Raw genomic sequence first — 20,042 nt, 5'->3', positions numbered from 1 at the left:
AATTGCTTTGCTTTCCATAATAAAGTTAAACACAAAAGAAGAGGACAGACAGGTGAGTTGTGTACTGTAAATGTACTTCATTTTTATTTCATATCTACCTCATGATCAGTTACAAAGAAATCCTCCATCTTGTGTAGGTTGTGTTGTAGCTACAGAGCCTTGTGGTGGCCGTGACTCTGCGCCAACGGCTGCGTCTCTCCACTGTCAGAACCGATTCAGCCTTCTGTCTGCTGTCAACCAACAGCGTCAGCTCAGAATATCATTACCCGGGCCCTAAACTAAACAATGAGTTCACTACCTGCAAGATATTTACCATCCTCCAGGAAGTAAACCCCGCCCGTGCTCTAGTCTATAAAGAGCGATATTCGGAGATCACGTTATGGTTAACCTGAGGTGATGTACAGTCTGAGTTTTGGATAAAATGCACCTTTTAGTGTTCAACATTTGGTACAGGAGGTTAGAGAACATAAAATCACATTTCACGCCACGTTTAATACGTGTCAGAGGACCTTCCCACCTTGACACCTGGTTAACCTTCATTTAAAAAACAACCCAAAAATCAAAAACAAAGCAAACCAAAAAACAAACAAAAAACCCCCAAGGAAAAAAAACACCCCAAATCAACAGTGATGTCACACGTCAGCTCAGTGAGTTTATGTATGTGTATCGTGCGTGTGTGTATGAACACGTCCACAAGGGTGTGTTCCGCTCTGATCAGTGCTTCAGCAGACACTCGTTACGGTGGTCAGTTATGTGCAATTCTGGCTGCGTCATGAGAGAGAAGAAGGTGAGCTTGAAAGAGGGGTTAAGTCTGGGTGTGAGGAAGTAAAGTGAGGCCGCAACGTCTCTTCATTCAAAATTTCTTCACATGATGCGGAGACCCTGGATCGAAGCTTCTAGACTCTGAGGAGGCAAACACACGTACGGACATCAATTTCAACGTGCAACACGGAAGCACTGAAGAACACTGCTGATATGCACTTCAATACCTTGAAATCCCAAATGGTCATTGCGCCATCAATGCCGGTAGTGCAGAATTTACGACAATCCCTTTTGTCTCCCTCGTAGATAGACACTTGGCTAGAAAACAGATAGAAAGACTAAGTCATTGTGGAGAAGGAACAACAGTAGCACAGCATGATGTAGAACCTAACTGCATATTTGACATTTTTTAGATTGGGGTGGGCAACAAGGACCAAGACACTGCAGGTTTTACTTGCAGCCAATCACCTCAGCAGTTGGGTTTACAGCGAGCTTCTCTCCTCAACTTAAACACATGATCATCATTGAAATCACCTGCTCAGGTGAGCGGTAGGAAGGAAATGGCACACTACTGCCTGACCATGCTGTAGATAATACCACATTTGTTCAAAAATGCAGTGTTAAGTTTTTTTTCCGTAAATACACAGCCATCACTTGTTGCCTGGCATGCTCTTTAACATGGTGCAAACCGTAAATTTAAAAATCAGGGTTTGTCCTGGCTCAAAATGAGCCTTAGGTGGTAGTTCAACACAGGATGGAGGAACAAGGAGCGTCTCGTTTATGGCACATGAACATTCACATTTACAGGCTTATGTTTTGCAGATTACTTAAGAAGAAAACTATGCGAAATGATCTGAATGCATTTTATTTACAAATTTAAAGTATCCTGTTCAATAGATAAAAGAAAAGGCTACAACAGTTAATTATACTAACTGCTAGTTAACTTAGAGTAGTTATAGTCAAGTCTGGGAGCACTCGCTGATGTCGTACCATTAATTATGACTAAAATATTAAATAGCCAAAAGAATGAACTTTTAAACATACAATATTGTGCCACAAATTATTTGACCAGTAGATGTCAGTATGACATACACCAAATTGCTGATGTGGCCACACCTCAAGTTTCTGTGTAGTAAGTTTGTCTTTTTATCCTAATTATGGACTCTTTCTCTTGCACTGACACCTCATAAGACCTGATATCGAGTGTTTCAATAAACAGCTACTACATGCTAACAACACAAAACGGACAAACTATTTATAAACTAATTCTAAAAGAGCAATTTTTTCTTAAATCCCACTGAATAAAAACCAGAAGTCTACACTAAAAGCACAGTTTTGTGGTGTACAAAGGCGTAATTACAAAAGAAATAGATAATAAATAAAAATTGTGCCACTGTCCAAATACGTATGTACCTAACTATAAACCATAAAAGGGCCTATCTTTGGTAAATGAAATGGCAAATGATCTGACTATCCAAAATAAATAAGTAATTATGAAAATATTGGTGCATTGTGTTTTATTTTTGGTGTCATACTCCATGAGATATTTCATCTGCTGTTTTGAAAAGCTCAGAATTCTAAGCCTGGGAGAAATGTTGATTTGGTGGAGTATCACGCTGAATATGTTGAAATGTGACTAGGTGTGTTGCGGGAGGATGCAGCAATACCAGTCCTGATGACTATGATGTGCGGTTTTCCTAAGGATAAGGTATTGAGAAAGAAGTGGGAGCATCTTGTCTGCACGACCTGAAAACACTGGAGACATGCACCCGAGCCCAGCGTGGGAAATGGGCCTTTAAAAAAAAACAAAAAAAAAAACAGCTGGATCTAAACAAGGATGCCATCACTTCAATTCTTGTGGCCAGCAGAACTCTAACAAAGCATGTTCCCTCTATTGAAGCATGGAACAGTACGTGTTTGCCATCATCACGGAGACAAAATGTTGTCCTGCCTACACCATGACAAGCTATGTGGGCAGCCAGTGAGTCTCATGGACAAAACCGCACAAGTTTATCTGATTTTAGAGAAGTATGACCACAAAGAGTTGAGGAGAAAGCAACAAAGGGTGACAACAGTGGACGGCTCTGTTGGCGATCTTAACGTGAGAGCTGTGATGTGGACACAGGACTTGAAACAGCTCCCAGCCATCCGTGTTGGCAATGTGTATGCTTACCAGATCATTGGCTATGGACAGACACAAAAGAATCAAGCAAAACAAATGTGTCGATGGCTATCAGATGTTTACCGACTGTCATGTGGAACTTGTAGAATTTGGATGTATCGAAAGGAGATAACGACTTGGTTTACAGCAGCACCAGACAGCAGAATGACATTCTACATGGCTATAGCATGCAAACATGGGAGGAGTAAAATTAATAGGATGCAGTTGGCTTTCAGGATATGTATTTATTACTTCTTTGTGCTTTTCCAATCTTATTTAGACATATTTCATGTTTTTTAACTTCCTGAATACACCACAAGGTTACAAATGAGGCGGAGATGGGAAATATGTTGCTCGGCAAAGTACAAAAATTAGACTTGACAGCCCTATTACATTTGTATACAAAAAGCAACTTGGAATGACTGGGTGTACTGGCATAAGTCTGAGCATGAAGTGGACTGCAACTGTCCACAGGCTGAGCTTCAGGCAGCTAAAAGTTGGTCCCCTAGGTGACATCACAGTTTTGGTTCAAAATGGCTATGGCTCTGCCTTGTATTTTAAGACTCACTGTCTTTTTTATTTTTATCAGCTATATCAGGGCCAGCACAAGTTAAAGACTCAGAAAAAAATGTTTATAATCTAGTATAGAGTTTTTTGTTTTTGTTTTGTTGACTGAAGTGAGATATGCCTTTAAAATATCTGTGAAAGGCCTGTTCAGGTGAATCTCAGGTCATGCCCTGCACTGACCCATGTTTTTAACTTACGTGATGCTGTTCTGGTGCAGTGTGTCCAGGGCAGTGTTACGGTCCTCGGTGGTGGCTCTCTTGTCCATGTTCCTGAAGCGCTCCATGGCAGAGATGTTCCTCTGAATACTCTGCTTAGGGAGGTCAAGCTTTGACACAAATGTCAATGTTCCACCATCGTCACAACGGAACAGCATGGGGCAACAGTCGTGGCCCTGTATACACGGGAGCACGCGCGCGCACACACACAAAATAGATTTAAAGAGATAAGTCCATATCTATATTTAAAGAATGGTAAGGTCTAATTGTTCATGTGACGTTCTTACCGCAGCTACTAGACTGTTCTCTGAAATAAAAATGACACTGAGGAGAGGAAGGAACTCTGTCTTCAGCTGTGAAAGACTAAGCATAAGGAGACAACTTATTTGTAATTAATCAATCAGGCACTATGTTGGGTAAAAAATACAACAAAATTAGGATTAGTATGCTCTCACAGAATTTTTGAATTCACTACCTCTGACAATAAAGCTAAAGTTTTTGGCACAATTTGTCTGTTGGCAGGATACTGCCAAAAGACATGGATTTCAATAGAATTTGTTGGACAAATTACTTGGGTCAAGAAAGACTATTAGATTTTGAGCTGAATGCTCATACAGCATTTTTTCTGAATTAATATTTTTGTAACATCTTGGATGTTTCATTCTTTCTTGTTGGCTGAACAAAATTATTCAAGAAAATTACTGCGTTAACTTGAGAATATTTATTTCATAGATAAGCAAAATTATACATATAGAACTATACCTGGCAGTCTTCGAGCTGTCCACCACAGTGAGAGTGCTGTCGTGGCTGACCCAGGCCAGACGGTTACCAGAGGCTGAGAAAGAAACGGAGTGAACCCAACCCCCTCCACCTAAAACACACAAAGTGCAAAAAGCAAATCTGGTTTTAGTTCACATTATTTTTAGTCTTCACACAATGGACAAATACAAACCTGCTCCTCCAAACTCTGCTAAGACAGCTCCAAATGGCATTTTGCTACCCCAGGGTGTGGGACCTGGTTTCTCTTCAACCTCTTTAATATAAGCTGAGAACACCCTGGCGGAGAAAGAGGGAAGGATTTAGCAGAGGTAAGCGGAATCAAATAAATGCCAACAAAAGCAGTATAAAGACAGGTTTTTGATAGTTTGTCAAGAACTTTCACCTGCATTTAAAGTCACATGACCCAGCAGCCAGTAGGATGTTGTTGGGATGCCAATCTAGACTGAGAATGGTGGAGCGGATGGGCTTTTTGATGTGTTTGCTGACCCACCTAATCAAGGAGAAAGACATGTTTGTAAAAACTGAAGGTGGATAATAAAGGTGTTTCTAACAAGCGAATGTTTAAGCTGGGCAAAGGTTTGTTGTATATGAAAAACATCATGAGATGAGCCTAGCAAAACTGAAGTGCGCAGTAAAAATTTCATGTTTGGCATATCCAGTGTCGACACAGGCTTGTATGGTATTTTTGATGGTATGACAACTTCAGGCAAAAATATGTAGTAAATGGCATTGCAATGCAAATCTCAGTGGACACATTACTCCAGCACATTCTCTGTCTCGCAATCTCAAAGGCCAAGAAATCACAGACATGAACTTCACTGATGAGGTAAATGAATGCCGCTACAAGTGCAACAACTTCAATACAGATACACTTCTGATGGCGGAATAGAGGCCATTAAAAGTCTTTGTTAAACAGTGTGGGGAAGAGGGTGTTCACTCACTGTCAGCACATCCTATATACAACCCCTGGCAAAAATTATGGAATCACCGGCCTCAGAGGATGTTCATTCAGTTGTTTAATTTTGTAGAAAAAAAAAAGCAGATCACAGACATGACACAAAACTAAAGTCATTTCAAATGGCAACTTTCTGGCTTTAAGAAACACTATAAGAAATCAAGAAAAAAAAATTGTGGCAGTCAGTAACAGTTACTTTTTTAGACCAAGCAGAGGGAAAAAAAAAAATATGGACTCACTCAATTCTGAGGAATAAATTATAGAATCACCCTGTAAATTTTCATCCCCAAAACTAACACCTGCATCAAATCAGATCTGCTCGTTAGTATGCATCTAAAAAGGAGTGATCACACCTTGAAGAGCTGTTGCACCAAGTGGACTGACATGAATCATGGCTCCAACACAAGAGATGTCAATTGAAACAAAGGAGAGGATTATCAAACTCTTAAAAGAGAGTAAATCATCACGCAATGTTGCAAAAGATGTTGGTTGTTCACAGTCAGCTGTGTCTAAACTCTGGACCAAATACAAACAACATGGAAAGGTTGTTAAAGGCAAACATACTGGTAGACCAAGGAAGACATCAAAGCGTCAAGACAGAAAACTTAAAGCAATATGTCTCAAAAATCGAAAATGCACAACAAAACAAATAAGGAATGAATGGGAGGAAACTGGAGTCAACGTCTGTGACCGAACTGTAAGAAACCGCCTAAAGGAAATGGGATTTACATACAGAACAGCTAAACAAAAGCCATCTTTAACACCTAAACAGAAAAAAACAAGGTTACAATGGGCTAAGGAAAAGCAACCGTGTACTGTGGATGACTGGATGAAAGTCATATTCAGTGATGGATCTCGAATCTGCATTGGGCAAGGTGATGATGCCATGACATGATGCCATGACCTGCAAATAGTCCGGATCTTAATCCAACTGAAAATCTTTGGTGGAAGTTGAAGAAAATGGTCCATGACAAGGCTCCAACCTGCAAAGCTGATCTGGCAACAGCAATCAGAGAAAGTTGGAGCCAGATTGATGAAGAGTACTGTTTGTCACTCATTAAGTCCATGCCTCAGAGACTGCAAGCTGTTATAAAAGCCAGAGGTGGTGCAACAAAATACTAGTGATGTGTTGGAGCGTTTTTTTGTTTTTCATGATACCATAATTTTTTCCTCAGAATTGAGTGATTCCATATTTTTTTCCCTCTGCTTGGTCTAAAAAAGTAACCGTTACTGACTGCCACAATTTTTTTTCCTGATTTCTTATAGTGTTTCTTAAAGCCAGAAAGTTGCCATTTGAAATGACTTTAGTTTTGTGTCATGATCTGCTTTTTTTCTACAAAATTAAACAACTGAATGAACATCCTCCGAGGCCGGTGATTTCATAGTTTTTGCCAGGGGTTGTATAAGCCCGGAAACCCACTAGTGGTGCTTACTATCTACAGATTCTGTAGCGTGAAGTGGATGAAAGTCTACGACTCCCCCTGGATGGGACGTCAGTCCAATGCAGGTTACATCTCCATCTAAGACTAGTACCCATTTACAGCTGGGTAGACTGAGACAATTCTGATTAAGTGCCTTGTCCAAGAACACAGGCAGGTAGTATGATTGGGATTTGAACCAAAGTCTATTTACTGTAGTGCAGCAGATAACTGAAATAATCCTTCACATGGCGATACAAGCACCAGATTTGGCATGAAGGTTCTTCATAAATCAGTGTTTGAGAAAAAAGTGTTGGCCACATGAAAATCCAATATGACAGCCAGGTAGGGGTCAATGAAGAATGACATGGGTCAAAATTAAAAAATGCTCCAATCATATTGAAAGCTATACCAAATTATGTGTCTGATCACAGATTCCAAAAAGGTATAGTCTGGACTATCTATGACTGAATGTTATGGAGTAAAAACAGCATGGTAAGAAAGGTCAGTTTCAGTTCGCACAAAGTTAAAGTTGCTCCAATTTTGGTAGAAAGTGGTGCAAATTATTGGTTGAACTAATAGGATTAATAAATGGAATAGTTTTGACTGTGTTGAATGCTTTGTTTGCAGAGTAAATGTCAAACAATGTTGACGTACATTGGATTCTATGGCATATGTCGTATGTTACCCTGTAACGTGACAACTAAGCATGACACATGGTGCAAACTATTCCTTTTTAAACCCCTATTAACTCAAACAATAATTTGCATCACATTTTACAAAAATTGAAGCAGCTTTAACTTTTGACCGCTATACAAACTGAAACTGACCTTTGTCACCATTTTTGCTGTTTTTACCTCATAACTCCACAACATTAAATCATATATAGTCCAAACTATACCTTTTTGGAATATTTATGATAGACAAATAATGTGTTGTACTTTTCAATATGATTGGAACATTTTTAAATTTTGACCCCTGTGTAATTTTTCCACTGAGCCCTACCTGGCCACCATATTGGATTTTCAAGTGGCCAGCACTTTTTTCTCAAGTACTGATTTATGAAGAACATTCATGCCAAATCTGATGCTTGTATCACCAACTGAACAATTCTGGCCAAAAGTCATACTTATCTGCTCCACTAGTGGCAGACCAGCTCCTTATTCACTCATGTACCAGGTCTACACACTCACTGCACATTGGACCAAAATAACTTTCCACCAGTATGGTTGGACAGTCTTTCGTGATTCAACAGCATAATGCATTCTGGCATCGCTGATGTTTGCATACCAACTGTCCAGGCTAGAACATTTCTCACTAATATATAGGCAATGCAGGTCTCTACATAATACTAAGTTCTTGATAAGTTCATTTTACAATAATGTTACATTTCATTCAAAGCAGTGAGGGTGATGTGATGTCCACTGAACAGGATTTATTTATTTTTTTGTAGTTTTGCAAAAATAGTATTGATAAACCACAGAATACTCTGAAACCAGTAATCAACCAATTAATGATCAACTGTTTTTACAATAGCTGACAATTACCTTGTGCAAATAAATAAATAAATAAAAATATTTAACAAAAAGTATGTGATTATTACTGTCTGTACTGCTAATTTAAATTTCAACATAAACACTTTGCAATGTGTCTGTATTGTATCAAGTCTCTTTGGAACTCACCAGTCATTGTCAGACTCAAAATAGCAGACAGAGATGAGTCGAGCTCCGCTGCCAACTGCAAACTTGTTCTCCAGTGGAGACCATTTCACAAAGGTGGCGGCTCGGTTGATCCTGAGGATGACCAATGTGGGCTTCCATACACCCTCCTTCTGGGACCACACATAAGCATTACGATCTGCTCCACATGTCACGATACGGTCACTTTTAGGGGCCCAGTCAATGCCTACAAACAAGACCAAAGAATGACAAGAAGACAGAAAAAAAAAAAGAAAAAAAAAAAAGAAGTTAATGATTGATGACATTAAGAATCATAATACAGGTAAACCTTGTTGCGTTTCTGCTTTACTCGCGTTCGATTTGTGTACCCCGAAAACACACACTCATCACCATCCATGAAGGAATCACACGTCAAATGGTCGAAGATATTGTAATATGGCAAGGTAAGCTGATTATAAGTTTTTTGGTGAACCTCATTAACTTGCACACCGCGAGTTAATGAGGTTTCCCTGTATTCATCATGAGTACAAACAGTTGAGTAATACTATTAAACCATTCAGTATGACAAAGGACCCCACATACAAACTGTCTGACAAACAATTGTTGTTTGCTTTTGTAAAAAGTTGTGAATTTTGATTTTGAATGATTTCTAGAAACATTTGATGTATTAGCTACATGAAGACCTGTCAATGTTAGCAGCATTTGGGGATTAAAGCGTGTGTGAGGGGGAGAACCCTTCACACTTAAATATATTTCAGGCCAAGAACAAAAGCTGTTCATCGTCCTTTTCGTCATACCCCTTTAGTCCACTGCACGGTCGCTTCCTGTAAGTTTTAATGTAATAGAAGATGAAAATGGCTGAGACCAAGGCACATAGTGAGCATTCCCTACTCCTGCTAATAAGACCATGTCAGTAGGACAACCTATGACTAATCACTGCTGTGGTTTTCTAATGTAGCATTACACTGTACAAAGACCTTCACTTTATTTAAGGGGACCATGTTTCAATTTTTTTCTAATGTTTTTACACAATTCTAACCTCATTTTAAATATATTAAATAAAACAGATTTTTTTTTTTTTTTTACAAGACTTAAGAGTTTCTATTCATATTAAAAAATGAACCACATCCATCAATTTTTAGTTTTTTTTGATAAATCATTAAAATAGAAGAGCTTGTGAACTAAATAAATAGGCTATCTTACAAAGTTTTGTGATTTAACAAAAATATAATAATGTTTTAAAAAATTTGGTTATTTTTTGTCAACACAATTTAGTCAAAGCCGACTATAGCTAATTGTGATAGAATAGAATGATTCTGAACATAGATTAAATGATGGCAAAATAAAATGTGTTTGGTTCAGTTTAAGCACCTCTGTCCAGAGGTCATTTGATGTAAGCTTTGCGGGCATACGCACCAGTAGAAGCAAATGCTTAAAAAGTAAGTTTACCTTTCAAGAGTAAAAACAGCCATAACTGTTGATCCAACTTGGCTTGAGGGTGCATTTTTATACTTCTATACAAAACAGAGGTAGTCTTTATATAACTACGGAATTTAAGAAATTTCAGCAGTGATCTTAAGATAAAACTTACGCCGGATAAAACTCTCTATTTCTTAATACTATCAGTTAAAATTAATACTGATGTTTACGTATTTACAGTTTGTACTTAGGTCACAGTAATTTTACAGTGAACTATTGTTTTTTTTTAACTGCAAACATGACATTTGTTGTAATGTTTCTGTTATAGATTATGTTAGATTATGTAATGTTTGTGTTATAGATTAAAATTAGTGTTTAAACCTTATGAGTTTTTCAAAGGCTGATGCCGATACAGATATTTAGAGAGGAGGGAGGTCAATAATCCCCCCCCCCCGAATGAATTCCAATCCATCTATAGAATGGTGACACCTACGTGTTCCATCTTTCACGGTCAGGATGATGTAAACACTGATCTGTCTGAGGCCAAGGTGATATTTCTGTCCTACTAATAGTAGTTTAGAAGACGTTTTTAGATTAAACAGACTTAACTGTGCATTGCTAGTCCAAACCAACTTTATTTGCATTTTCTCACTAAAAGAATGGAGAAAACTGAATTATATAGACAGGAAACAAGTTACTAAGATCAACTATACTGAGCTCTGAAAGCCAGGAGTTTAGGCCTTACCATTTTTCTCTGGTAATGTAGCTACCCAGCATTGACATCTGCTCATGGATTCGCAAAACTGATGCAGGAGATACAGGCAAGATGTCCAACATTAATTTTTTTATAATAAGCTGATGCAATGTCTTGGACTGTTATGATGTAGTGGCAACTTTTCAAAAAAGCTGCAATGCAAGTTGTGATGGTTTAGGTGTTTTTTTTTTCTTAATGAAACTGTAGGAACAAATAGCAAAAATAGTTGAAGTCATTCCCATTATTTTTGGATAATGCATTAAAAATTAAAGTGAAGCTGTTCCAGTGAGATATTCATTTTCTTGATCTCTATATTGGAATTGTAAATTTTACTACTTTCTACTTGTGCACACAGACTTGAGCAGCAGGTCGCAGAAAGAAGGGAAAACAATTTTTGCTATCATATGTCCATGTTTGTGGTTTACACCTAAAGCGCTGTGAAACAACCACAAAATAGAATTTTGTCTGTTTTAATACTTTTGTTTAAATGGAGACAAGTCACATTTGGTGAGCGCCACGTTCTGTGTCTCATCACTTTTTCCCCTTGCTCTGACTGAGCTGTTCTCTGGCTGCAGCCAGGAAAAACATGCAGCCAAACTTCTGTGATGAAGCTAAGCTTCTTGCGGTGCTCTGGCAGTGACGCCTGACAGACTTTACATACTGTGAATTCAGTTCCAAAACAGTCCGTGCACATTTTTTGTTTAATTGGCCCCCTGACCATTTTAACTGACTGATGTTGATTACAGAAGAACGGCATTAACTGGCTCGATTAATCTGTCGACCACTAAAATCGTGCACCTCACCAATCAACACAAACCATTAGAAAATGTCTATATAAATTTTGTGTGAACAGCACATATGTAATTCACAAATTAAATTTTAATTACTAAACATTATTAGAAACATGCTAATGTAGCTAATATGATCATGCTAGTGCGTGTTTAGAATGAAAATTCACTTGTCTTTTTTATTTTTAAAACAGTCGTCTTTTCTTTCTCACTTGTCCAAGAGTTTGAGTTCGGTTTTTTTTTGCAGGATTCAGGAATTATCCATCATCTTCAGTAGAGTCCAACCAATAAGGATTTTTGGGGGCTGACAGGATACCGATATTAGGGAGTAAAATTAGGGAATAACCCTGTTGTGTTTGATGATTTACAGACGTTAATGCTTGATTTTGCGGTCGCAAATTGAGTTTCACGAATGACGCGTTATATATGCAACCATAATCCAGCATGAACGTCCGTAAATCAAACACAACAGGGTTATTCCCATTCTAATCCAATTCCATTGTTTGCATGGTTTATTTTTCTGTAAGTAATTCGGTTGGCGAATCGTTGAAAGGGTGTGGTCGGCTTGTCAAAGCTTACTGTAGCAACAGCGTCTTCATGACAAACTGGAAATTCTGTGAGCAGACCCACAGATTTCTCCATCTCGTCAACTGCATTGAGTTAAATCCACGGTAAATTCAATCAATCAATCCAGTTAAATCCACATATTTCAGCATTGTCGTCGCTGCACAAGTTTCTGTTGCTCTAAGCTGATAGCGCCATTAGTGACACCTGTGCAGCAACGCGGTCAGGGCGTGGAGTTATACATCAAATGTGAAACTGTAAAATATTTTGCCACCGTCTAGTTGATATTTTACTGTCTGAAATCTCACATGATTAATCAATCAGATTTGCCGAACAAATGTAATTGGATTAGAATTTTTCTTTTACAGTTCATCTGCTGGCAATAATTCCTAGCATTGCATTATCAGACCCTTATAACAAATAAATGTAATTGAGGCCTGATAATTTACAGTTTAAACATGAACTTTATGAGAACTATAAATATAACCTGCCTTCACTCGGATTGGCAGTCGCACTGTTGCATCACTTTTGGCCCTGCCTACCTGGCTGCATAGCAAATATCTCTCTCTTGTTACTGTAAAATATTCACACTTATAGACGATAAAAAGCAGCTGATCTGTTTGCCTCTGTCTCATGTAGCTAATGTGACCAAGGAGTCATTGGGTCCAGCCATGTTGGACAGCGGTGTAAACAATGCACCCTCTGCTGGACAAACTATGAAACGACACTATTTCCAACAGCTAGTGTTATTGTTTTACTACATTGTTTCCTTGTTAAAACAAAAGTTGCTATATCACCAAAAATAACAGATACAGATATGCTCGTAAAAGGCTCATATTAGCTGACCAATATATGGACCAGGCTCAAGTCTTCAGTCAACAAAATCTTGTGCTTTTTAAAATTAAAAAGTTTTGTCACAACCTCTACTGGTGGTTGGTTGCTTCACCGGAAAACTTTGGACAAGCCGATTCTTGTTCTTCCCACCAGCTTCAGGCTTTGTTTTTCGAGAGAGATCCTTAAATGTATAATCATTGTTCACCTTCTAACAACGACACCCAATGTAATTTCTGGCTCCTCCATTTCCCCGGACTTGCCATAGTTTGTCTAAAAACACAAATTTTCATCTCCTTCTACTGGCTTTCCATTTTACTCACTGTAACAAAACAAAAAACAAACAAACAAACAAACAAACAACAACAAAAAAAAAGACACTCAACTCAAGCACTACCAGGTCAAATCTTGCCTCACATCATGGTGCGTGTAAATACAATTTTTCTTATTTATCATGCTGTAAGCAGTCTTTGGCTATGAGTTCACTGTGCAAGCTCATATCACAACGATGATGAAAATTCAGATAACTGTGCAGAAATATTGCCTAAATTAATACCCACATCACTTGATAGTGATACCCTACAATGAGTATTTGACCCTAATGCATTTATCTATACTTAGTCAGCCATAAGTTCATAGACAGCCAGACAGAGTACCTGTTATATGTCCATTGTGCTCCTTCAGTTCATGGGTCTTGACCCACTGGCTGCCACTCTTCTTGTAGATGTGAACTTCATGGTTATTAGGACTGATAGCAATTTCTGCAGAAACAACATAAAAATATTTGGTGAAGACAATCTCTTGAGCTTGAAGTCCAGAATAAGAAGAAAAGCCTCAACATTTTAGCTCCCTTCTATTCTTGGACAACATTTTACACACCCACACACTTGCTGAGAGTTGATGAACCAGAATCCACTACTTTTGTCTTTCAGGGTGGAAACCTGAGCATTTTGATGACGCAAGCCTACTTGGACACAGGTGAGGCTTTGAAACATTGGAGCCGACAAGAAAACTTGCAAACTCATTTTCATATGTACTACAAATAAAATTTTCAGATTTAGCCTGTATGCCATGGAAGCAGGGTATCAGAGAAAATACATGTTAGACCAGTTCCTGGAACTGACCAATACCAAGTTACTTAATGTGAAAGCTGAGAAACACCAACAGAGAGAGAGAGAAAAAAACAAAACAAAACAAAAAACACTGTATAGTATCATTTCTTGGGCTGAAATTATACATGCTCAATAAATATTGTTTAATTGTAGTAAATGGCAAGACTTGAATCCTTTACTTCTGTGTGGCATGCAAATAGATACTACTACAGCATAAACTGTTCACAAGGGGGAAATTTGTGAATACAGTATAGTCTTAAAACATTAAACCACATTTCTTAAAAAGACAATTCCTGAAAAAACAAACAAACTACTGTACATTTCAATTCCACTCACATTTTTCAGCCTAGATAGTGCAACTACAACACCTTATCTCAGAAACAGTAGCTCAAGCTTATGTACAGACACACAGACTGGAAACCGATCCTCGTGCTTTCTCCTGCAGACCATAAACATTTGTGAGTGGGACAAAACAATAGTAAAATGAAGCAGGTATTATGAGGATAGTGGCGGACAGGTTTTCTCACAGCTGCGATCAGTTTATATTGGAACATGCAGATGTGGAAGAAATATGAATCAACTAAAGATGCAACCTAAACAATTATGAAGAAGAGCGAACAGTAGAAACAAAAATAATACTGCAATGGCAAAAGGAGCTTTGACTGCAAACTAAGTTGAAAATGTTTTTGGCTTTAACTGTTTTTTAAATTTCTAACAATTTTTTAGGCATCTCAAAAATGTGCTTATTAGGTTTGGCCAGGGTAGGATTCCAAACCCTCATAATATCTGAGGGAAGGATAGTGATTTTGACATTGGAAAATGAGTGGAACATGAAAAAATGTCCACTTTTATTCACAAATATTTATTTCCCTTGAATGCTACTTCAAACCCTATATGAAAAATAATGTTTTCAATGCAACATTTATGATCAACTTCAAATTTAGACAAGGTTGTGTGTGACCAACTTCTTCCATGAAACACTTTTTCCATCTTCTTCTGCACTACGCATCCAGTGTGTTATGCAATGCTGTGCAGTATGAACATATGTTACAACAGCAGCGATGAAATGATCTGTTTCACAAGGCAAAGTATTTTTTGAGTTCTATGAAAATACAGTCCTCCTACCATTGCACACTTATCCTGAAAGGGCTGTTGGATTTATCAGTGTCACATTTTCTGCCAGAAGAATCACACTTCGGTTGGAATGACAATGGTAGTGCAATCCTTTTATAATCAGTTAGATAAAATGGGGCAGCACAGTGGATGAGTGGTTAGCATTGTTGCCTCACAGCAAGGTCATTGGATCGATTCCCACCTGTGGCCTTTCAGTGTGGCCTTTGCATGTTCTTCCCATGTTTGTGTGGGTTTACTACGGATGCTCCAGCTTCCTCCCACATCCAAAGACATGTAGGTTAGGTGAAATGAAAACGTACAATTGTCCGTAGGTGTGCGTGCAGGTGTGAATGTGTTTGTTTGTATATACTGTGGCCCTGTGACAGACAGGGGCCCTGTCCAGGGTGTACCCTGCCTCATGTGCTATGACAGACGGGATCGGTTCCAGCCTGCCCATGACCCTTAATTGGAGTAAGCAGTTGAAGTTCAGTGAGTGAGTGTAGATAATAAAACAATAGTGCCAATAGGCCACGTAAACGTCCTCTACAGACAGGCACGTTCAGCACATGTTCATAACATAAGATCAGGAGCATACTATAGCTTTTGTGCATTTCTGTCTAAGAAATATCCTGAAAGAGTTCCAGGTAGATTTAAAAGAATTAAAATTTTTTGACTGTTTTACTGGTTAGAAACAAACAGGATGATAGCTTATTTTCTGTATAATGTACATTAACTATCAATTTTGAGTCTGGTCCAAGGCAAAGAAAGATAAGGAAATAAGTATGCCCAATGAAACAACAGAATTCTGTTACACTCCCGCTGCAGCTTGAGCAGCGACAATGAAGCAACCTGGATCCATTGTCAAAACAGCCAATCTGCTTGTTTTCAGAAATACATATAAACCCAAGCACCTGTAGCGTAATTTTTATTACATTCATATAAAAGATACCCCTGGATTCACTCATCAGAATAACTCCATTCTGATTAGATTCCAATCAAATTGGTACATCACCAATGTCATGCTCCAGGTATGACTCATTCCAGGGAAGAATGGCACACCTGTGGCTATTACTGGCCCAAATAAAATTATTACAGTAATAAAATGAAATAACTCTTGGAGCCTTACGTGTCCTGTCGCGGTTCCATGCATGGCAGGTGATGGGTTCCAACAAAAACTGATGTAGGGACATCTTGCCTGGGTGTGGTCCTTAAGAGGGACTCTGCAATGTCACACAGAAAGTGATTTTGTAACTAGCAATAACTTAACTGAAGTTTGCCCTCACATTTCTCTGATAACATAATCGCAATGAATCTGATCAATTCCAAAAGCCAGTTAACTTTTGCTAACTTTGTTCTCATCTTAGTTGGATTATGTTCGCTTGGCTACATTTAAAACCCACCAATAAATACATACAATACATTTTATACACATTAACAAATTGTGATCTTTCGTGCCAAGTTAAGCAATGTTTTGTAGCTAGCACCAATTTTAGTCAACTATGCTAGTTAGTTACTGTACTGCATGACTTATCCAGCTAGGTTAGCCCCAAATGAGTAATTCGTTAACGACAGCTAACATCTCTAACGCTACTATAATGACATTTGACTTTACAGTCAGCAATTCGTTTGTGTCATATACGCCCGGCAGTGTTACTACGCACAAAGTCACCACAAGGCCTTCCTTCCACAAATCACACCGCGCTTTTTCCAAGGCGACAAGCCCAAACTCCAGCGACAGCCACACATTCCGCTAGCCCCGTAGCCCGCATGCTAACTCACCTCGTCAGTCCGGTTTTCCTAGTGCGCGTTCACGTTAGCCGGCGAGCTAAGTTACGCTAGCAATGAACAGGTTAGATCAGGAGTGGACCCGAATTCGCGGACTCTGGTCAGTCGACACGAATTCGTCCAGGAATGTTGAGGGAATGTCAAGACGGATAGCGGGATACAACCGGGAGCATCCGGAAGCAAACTCGGCAGCGAAACTCGTGTGGACGTCTGACTGACAGCTAGCTTAGCATCATCACGCTAATGGTACATTCAAGTCAAGTGTACAACCTCCTTCACGTCTCACCCACAACTACGATGACTTGCTGCGAAACAGCGCCTCTCGTGGTAGAAATGGAAAATACAAAAAAGTGACCAGAATAATGGGTTAACGCATTTGTAAGATGCCAGATAAAATTCCATTTCCTCAATGCAGACTTATAAAATTATATGAAAACTTGAAAATGACAGTCATCTTCGCTTTGTTAGTTTAAGCACAAAAATGAGCTGAAATCAGGAGACATCTCCTTAAGGTAATATGCAATGTACACTGTACTTCTGTCTAATAACCAGAGATTTATCTTAAATCCGATTTTTATTATTCTACTTTTTATCTAGTAGTATAGTAGTTTGTATGTATGGCCTGTCCAAGGTGTACCTTGATTTTGACTAATGAATATATTATATTTCTATATACAACATAACAATAGATATGTTATAACACAGGTGTGACACTAATTTAACAGGTGTGATCTGTCAGAAGTATGACTTGACTTCCTTCAGTAAATCTGTCTTTGAATGGTCTTTTTTGTCTATGAATTTTGCACATTGTGTCTATGAATGGTCTTTTTTTTTTTTTTTTTGTCTATGAATGGTCCATCATGTCTATGAATTGTTCGGTTACCGATCCAATGTTCCCTGTGAAAAGCCGGGAGGCAGAGCCGAAGATGCTGCAATCTTCTTTGGGAGTGACAAGGATGAACAGGATTAGGAATGAACATATCAGAGTGAAAGTGTAGTTAGGCTAGTTTGGAGACAGTTGTCACAGAGAAACAAGGCTGAGATGGTTTAGACACATGCGGCTACCAGGCAGGAGGTGAAGCGGGAGTCCAGGTAGGAGGTTTATGGGTGTGGTGAGGAAGGACATGCAGTTGGTTGGTGTGACAGAGGAAAATTCAGAGGACAGGGTGAGATGGAGACAGATGATCTGCTGTGGCGACTCTTAACGGAGCATTCAAAAGAAGACAGGTGGAAATTGTGCAGACCCAATCACTCAGGGGTGTTTCGTATAGATGTTACAGGCTACAATGTCATTTTTGCATGAAAGCATGATATAAACAGTTGTGGAAATACTGTTAAACTGTGATTTTGTTGTATGACACAGCAGATGTTTGTGCTGCAGGCTCATTTAAGCCTTAACAAATGGTAATTAATCACAACTTCAGATTTGTTCAACATAAAATGGTAAAATTCATTAACTCATGAAGGTTTTCAACCAGAGTTTAACTTAAATTTTAGGTTATATTGTCCATCCATAGGTCACACCACTTGTCAGTGTCCTTGGACACACACATACTTGATCTGCACGGTCCCAGTCCACTGAGCCATGAATGGGTATATTGGAGTGGTTTTAGCTGGGAATGTAACCTGTGATGCATTGGTGTCCTGTCTGGGGTGGGGTCATAGACTCTCATCTGCTTCATGCTATCCAGGAATTGACACCTGCACCAATGGACCTCAGGGCTTATATCAGACATAATTGGTCTTGGTTTTTGATAAACTGATTGAGTTATAATTTATATCTATTCCTTTAATTTTTGTATTCCTTCATTTCAGCTGTAGCCACAATCTATACCAAGGTTGAAATTCTCATATTCCCTTTTTAATAAAATGATAATAAAAACATCTGTCACTGGTATGTTTTGGAATCATTTGCTTCCAAATGCTGCCCCTTTTTAACTTGAGTCCTGCTGACCCTTTCCTGTGAGACCTCAGGGCCTGGAGCTGAGCCACCAGCCGGCGCGAGACGCTACACAAATATTGGGTCAGTCATCACTCCTCAGGGTCCAACATGTGCCCAAATGTGTGTCATCTCAGTGAGATGGGCTCTGATCACACGGATGACCATGCTGTGTGTGGTGGTGGTGGTGGTTTCTAGTAGTGACATCATGTCAAGGACCTGTAGGGTCATTCTGTGGATTCAGAGTCAGAGGAGCTTGTTAGTATTTCTTATTCTGGTGCTACTCAGTTAACGAGAATGTGGCTCTGACTAAAATGTTGAATTTCAAAGGGAAATAATTTTGACTGTGTTGAATGTATGGTGTCCAAAGTAAAGGTGAAACAAGGTCAACATCCATTGGATTTTGTCACATATGTTATACCATAACATGATAACTATGCATGACCGATTCCATTTATTAATCCCATTAGCTCAATCAATAATTTGCATCACTTTTTACCAAAATTGAACTTTAAATTTTGACCCCTGTACAAACTGAAACTGACGTTTGTCACCATTTTTGCTGTTTTTAACCTCATAACATTCAGTCATAGATTGTCCAAAATATACCTTTTTGGAATCATTACGATCACACAAATAATGTGGTATAGCTTTCAATAAGATTGGAGGTTTTTTAAATTTTGACCCCTGTAGTTCATTAGAGGTCAGCTCCAGGATGGCTCCATATCTGAAAATAAGAAGTTAATTTAGAATATTTGTGCCAAATGCTATGCTTTTATCACAAAATGCACAATTGTTATTGAAATTTTAGCTAAGCTGCACCACTATCATTCACTCACGAGTTTGACACCACTCATCATGCACAAAAGCAGCTTCAAAAGCGTACCAGGTTCACGAAATGTGAACAAGAGCTGTAATATCTTTTATGCTGTGGAAAGGGTGTACAAGACTGCAGCATTTGCTTCAATGCTTGATACGAGAAATGTGTTTTCATATCTCAAAAGCGTGATGTGATTGGCAAAAACTAACACCAATTTCAGAGCCCCCAAGTTACCCAAAATCTGCTTAAAAACTCCAGGCTAGAAAAATATTTTGTCATTGCTTCTAAACATTATACTGCAAGATGCATATCTAAGATTCAAATAGTACATTTCAAAAGTTGTAAATTTAGCAGATTTCAAGACTGATTAAAAGAAGTCA

The 20,042-nt window shown here is 38.6% G+C and overlaps 1 protein-coding gene across 1 annotated transcript; it reads right to left on the bottom strand.

Moving 5' to 3' along the window:
- Positions 1-53: 53 nt before the first annotated feature.
- Positions 54-17,196, bottom strand: LOC117525780 (actin-related protein 2/3 complex subunit 1A). Its single transcript, XM_034187723.1, has 11 exons — positions 16,898-17,196; positions 16,245-16,338; positions 13,550-13,654; positions 8,541-8,763; positions 4,868-4,975; positions 4,658-4,761; positions 4,468-4,576; positions 3,993-4,068; positions 3,688-3,881; positions 990-1,080; positions 54-903 (listed from the first exon to the last, which is right to left on the bottom strand). The coding sequence occupies exons 2-11, from the start codon at positions 16,306-16,308 to the stop codon at positions 865-867; spliced, it is 1,113 nt and encodes a 370-aa protein (XP_034043614.1). The 5' UTR covers positions 16,309-16,338; positions 16,898-17,196; the 3' UTR covers positions 54-864.
- Between the last annotated feature and the right edge of the window lie 2,846 nt (positions 17,197-20,042).

Source organism: Thalassophryne amazonica, chromosome 15 (genome assembly GCF_902500255.1).
Source record: "Thalassophryne amazonica chromosome 15, fThaAma1.1, whole genome shotgun sequence".
NCBI classification, from domain to species: Eukaryota; Metazoa; Chordata; class Actinopteri; order Batrachoidiformes; family Batrachoididae; genus Thalassophryne; species Thalassophryne amazonica.
The sequence above is the reverse complement of the archived record's forward strand: the minus strand, read 5'-3'. Positions and strand labels throughout refer to the sequence as shown.